The following is a 5,131-nucleotide window of genomic DNA, read 5'->3' as shown; positions in this document are numbered from 1 at the left end:
GCCCTATTTGTCTTTTCTAGTTGTACTATGCTTTGCACGTTCATATTGCAATTTTTTTTTTTTCTCCCTTTTCTTTTTCTTTTTTTGGTAATTAAACAGAGAATATCTATCTTCCTTCTCACTTTCCAAACACGTTCTGATTTATGGGTTGAACTGAACTCAAATCATTGCCTTTATAGAAGAAATTTTTTAATTTCAATGGATTTGGATATATACATGCTAATTATGTAGTTTTGATACTTGGATAAGTTTGATTATTATGATACAAGCAAGACCTCAGAGTAATTTATTTATTATTATTATTTTTTTTTTTTGGTGTAATTTCTACCATTCAGTGTTTGAGAAACCATCTGTGCTGCCTTTATATGTTGAATCTAGCATTCTCTTTTTTCATCTCTATCAACGATGGGGTTTTTTGAGCAAAATTAGAAACAATAAAAACATTTTAAAGTCTTATTTATCCTCCAAAAAAAAAGAAAAAAAAAACAGTTAAGATATGCCTCAATGGCTCATAAACATTCAAAAAAAGAGACCCATTGGATAACATATTATTGTTGTCACCTATTTATTTATATATTTCCGAACTTTGGTACCAATTAATGAAAAATAAATAAGATCTACTAATGGGGTAAAGTAGGAGCTAAAAAAGTATTGATCTTGAATTAGATGTTGAAAGAGAACAAACAACTAAAAAAAAAATTGTCAAAAAGTTATGTAAATTGGTCTATTGCGTTAGTCTTTAGTACAACTACCCATTTTTATATCCCAAAAAAAAAAAAAATCCAGTCCATAACAAAAAAAATAAAAAATAAAAAAATAACAACTTTTGCATTCCACGATTGCCGTTTTATCTCATGGAACTAATCGCATAAGCTTACTCTTGTCGAATGATTCTAGCACTTAAATATATATATATATATATATTTATTATAAATCAATTATCCTTCAGGATTAAAAATTTCCACAAGCAAGAATAAGAGGAAAAAAAAAAAAACAAAAAAAAAAACAAAAAGAAATGTTGTAATTACCATTAATTATTTATATTTGATTTTTTTTTTTTTTTAAGAAAGAAAAAATTAGCAACAAACTCACAGCTCAGTGCCCACGTGTATGAAACAAGTGATTTGAAAATTTCCAAAAAATAAAAAATAAATAAATAAATAAAGTTTCTCATTTTATTTCAAGGCTTCCATTTTGTGTTGGTTTGGATGTCAAATATATATTTTTCTGCAGAGAAAAACTTCGATATCAGGAAAAGCACCACTCGGGAAAACTGAGCCCAAAAAAAAAAAAAAAAAAAAAAAAAAAAAAAAAAAACCATCATGGAAATCAAAGGAGACAATCAAATTTCCGATTCATGGAGCTCTGCAACAAGCTGGACTATCGCCTCTGGCAATCTTGTAAATTCACTGACTTTCGAGTCCTCTTTATATCCGATCAAAGACGACGATGACGACGACGACGATGATAATATGAACGACGGCCTCAACTCGACGGCTAAACCCTCTCTTGTTCTACAACCTTCCGCACCGGATTCACCCCCTTGTGAGATCACATGTAAGTTTTCATTCTGTGAATTCAATTCTTGGTCGTTTAAAGTTTGTATTTTTTTTTTTTTTTGGTTGTTCATCTGTTTGGATCCGAGAAAGCGAAAGGTAGGAACTTTGAGTAATTGAAAAAAAAAAGAAAAAAAAAAGCGAAATTTTTATTTCTGTTCGTTTATGTATTTTATCCAATCACACAGTTTAAGTGTTTATGAATATTAAGCAAATGAAAAAATGAAGTAGAAGAAGAAATTGTAAAGAAAAATGATTCATTATTTCTTGGAATGTGAAAATCCCTTTTCCAGAATATCAGGATTTCATCGGGAAAATTGGGAAATTGTTGGAAAATACAAGATAGCAATCATGGGTTTTAGGAGAATATCCTTGCTTGGTAACCAAATGTGTCGAAGCTTAAAATTTGTAAATTTTTATTTTTTTGGTTCAAATTCTTGAGCTTGGAGAGAATTTCCATAATCTTTGTTAAGAGTCTCGATGGCAATGACTGAATTTTTTTTTTAACTGCACAGTTAATTTCACACAAAAGCATGAGGTCCAGCAGGTTTATGTTCGAAGCACTGCTCGAGTGTATGAGATATATTATGCAGCTGATTTTCAAAGTGGCAATGAGTATCTCTGTACGGTTCGCTGCGGCATAGCTACTAGGGATGAACAAGTGCTTCGTACGACTGATTTTGAGGATGTTCTTTCTGCATGTCCAAAGGGGTCTGATGACAACTTATCCAAAGAAAGTTTAAGAAGTGACAGTAATTTAAACTCCAGTGAAGATGACTGGGTTGAAGTTAAAGCACCAGATAATTCCACAACCGGCAACAAAGAAAATTCTTTGCCATCGAAGTTCAGTTTGCCTCGAGAACCGATCACACAGGTATTTTGTGTCGTTCTTCGTGTATGTCAATCTGAATAAATTTTTCTTCACCCTCTTATCTGACTTTTTTTATTGGTGCACCTTGTGTGCGGGTGTGTGTATCATTTGGCATATGTATTAAGGTTTTAACTACGGCTTCTCTTTCCAACGGAGAGAGAGAAAAGAAAATTGTTTGAGAAGTTTGATGCATGTTTGTGAATTTACCCTCGTGTTTTTGGAATGATTTCCATCCTTTCCTTTTTGTCTTAGTCTTGTGCCTGACCTAGTTTGTTTTACCACCCTTACTCTGAATGGAGAGAATAGATAGTCAAATAAGATTTGGTGATAATGAGCTGGCAATGAGTGAGTAGAATATCGGTAATTCAGGGGAAATAAAATGCAAAATGCCAGTTAGAAAAGGGCTGTTTAAGTAAACAGCTATCTAAAGATCTATAACATGGATGCATCAAAACTTTCTTTCTTTGTTAATTTTCTGTGGTTGCTGATTGAAAAACTTTTTCAGGATTTTTACGAGGCTACGGCACAGATGAGTGATGTGAATCCATGTGTATCCATTACAATTCGTCTTCTCTCACTTCAGAGTAAAGATAGGGTGTATGTTGATGAGGTCTATGTGTTTGCTGATCCTGTTGACTCAACTGACTCAGAAAAGCAAGTAGGTCAGGTGGAAAACTCAACTGGAAGTTCTTTTATGACCATGCTATTGCCTACCCTTTTGCAATTGTCTAAAACAAAGAGTGCCACACGATCCCTAGATAAACATACCTCTGACACCTGCAAAAACGAAAACTTTCAGGATGTTGGGTCACAAGAAGCTGATTCTTCAACTTCTGCAACTATAGTTCGGCAGGAAGAGAAGCTTAGCGTATCTGATGATCAGAAAGTAGAGTTTCAGAACTTTAATAGGTCTAGTGTAGGTACAGCACAATTACAGGGCCCCTCACAAGTTCCTCCTAACAAGCCTGATTTCCCCCCGAATAATCAAGTTGAAAGATCCTTGGATGAGCTTGTTTCGCAAATGGGAAGAATAGAGGGCATATGTTTAAGGTTGGAAGAGAAGTTGTTAAAGCCCATAAATAGCATTGAGGCAAGGCTGCAAAGGGTAGAGCAGCAACTTGAAGTTCTCACCAACAGACCAAAGAATTCTGGGTTGCCATCTTGCTCAAGATTTTATGCTCCTAATTTTTCTTGCATTGCATCTGATTCCACCTCTTTTTGTCATAGTGGAAGTGATTATCCCCATTATGAGGAATGCGAATCCAATAAGAAGGATGTTCATTCAGATGCACAATCTATCCCAGCTGATGATATGTCTGATTCTGGAAATGCTACTCAGTTTCTCCCTAGTCTTATCGTTACAGCTCCTGAGTTTTCAAACTGTGATGATGAGGAAGAAAACGATGCATCCAATGAAACATTGGATTCTATGGTGGATAAACCAAGGCAGGCACCGACAATCGATGATGCTTTAGCATCTGCACTGGCTGGATTTGTATCTTCAATTTCAATTGAGTCAGATAAAAATTTTCAAAGTGTTTCAGTTGAAACTCATGAGGTTTCTATTGAAAAGGATGGTAAAGTTGGCAAAAGTGCTTCAGAGAAAGCTGATTCTAAGATAAGGACTGATGGAACAGAGAGCATGGATGATTCGCTTTCAAATGCACTCAATATTTCTCCTTTAGAAAGTGAAGGGAACAGGATAAGATCTCCCAATCATGAAAATCTAGATAAAACGGCTGGAGGTGATGAAAGGTGCCTACATTATGAAGGAGGAGAGAAGGATAAATCATGTGGCAGTCATGTTGAAAATAATGATGATCAATCCCATCATGGCATGGTTGGCACTGATTTTTGTCCAAAAGAAATTGAAAATGAAGAAGATAGCACTGAAGTAAGTAACATTCTGGTCCCTGATGAAACTGACATTCAGAGTCAAATCTTTATGAATCAGACCGATATTGACTCTGATACTATATTGGAGGATGGCCCTGCACGTACCAATTTAACTGCGCCAATTGAAGTTACAGAAAAAAAATCTGACAAAGACATTTTGCAGAATATGTTTGAATTTTCATGTGCTGCTTCAGTGGTGGATTTCCATATTCCAGTGCTGGATGTGAAATTTGTCTCTCAGGATATTTGTAATGGGCACATGCCACTTGAAGACCTTTTATCTGGCTTCTTGAACTCTAAATCTGAACCAGTTGTTGTGGGGGACACTCCATACGTGTCTCCAAGTGATGAGCATGGAAACTTAATTGTTGTGGAGGATGAAAAATCAGTCGGTCTTGCCGTTGATGACCATTTTTCTGTGGATGTGGACTACTGTAGTCTACAAGAACCTTTGAGCATGGACAATGAAACTATGCTGGGTCGTGATATATGCAGCAGCCATGAAACTTTTACAGCAAGTCTCATTTAATAGGAAAAAAGTGACTCATTTTTCACTTTAAATGTTTTTAACTCTTGTACATAAATCTGGTCTAGACAAGAAAGATAGGTGTGATAATTGCCTTATTTGGTTACAGAATTTCTTTTCAAACAATTCAAGGTAACTAGTATTGCATCTTCCTATGTACTTCTTGACAATTATCTACCTGAAACAGTACTTAATTTTAAGCTTATTGAATATGTAATGCTATTTTATTGGCATAACGAGGGAAATAAAAAAAATACTATGATGAAAGTTTTGGTTTCTTTA

General features: G+C 34.8%; 1 protein-coding gene across 1 annotated transcript; it reads left to right on the top strand.

Annotated features, from left to right (window-relative positions):
- Window positions 1-1,194: 1,194 nt before the first annotated feature.
- LOC107417557 (uncharacterized) lies at window positions 1,195-5,131 on the top strand. The gene is made up of 3 exons (XM_016026165.4): window positions 1,195-1,557; window positions 2,072-2,430; window positions 2,933-5,131. Exons 1-3 carry the CDS (start codon window positions 1,323-1,325, stop codon window positions 4,850-4,852), a joined length of 2,514 nt encoding a protein of 837 aa, XP_015881651.3. The 5' UTR covers window positions 1,195-1,322; the 3' UTR covers window positions 4,853-5,131.

This window comes from Ziziphus jujuba, chromosome 2, assembly GCF_031755915.1.
Source record: "Ziziphus jujuba cultivar Dongzao chromosome 2, ASM3175591v1".
NCBI classification, from domain to species: Eukaryota; Viridiplantae; Streptophyta; class Magnoliopsida; order Rosales; family Rhamnaceae; genus Ziziphus; species Ziziphus jujuba.
Note: the sequence above shows the minus strand (reverse complement) of the source record. Positions and strands in the feature narration are given on the sequence as shown.

Excerpts from the sequence above, each read along its gene's own strand:
- LOC107417557 (XM_016026165.4), top strand. The coding sequence starts at position 1,323 with ATGGAAATCAAAGGAGACAATCAAATTTCCGATTCATGGAGCTCTGCA. Across the intron at positions 1,558-2,071 it reads ACCCCCTTGTGAGATCACAT|TTAATTTCACACAAAAGCAT; the intron begins GTAAGTTTTCAT and ends TTAACTGCACAG. Across the intron at positions 2,431-2,932 it reads CTCGAGAACCGATCACACAG|GATTTTTACGAGGCTACGGC; the intron begins GTATTTTGTGTC and ends AAACTTTTTCAG.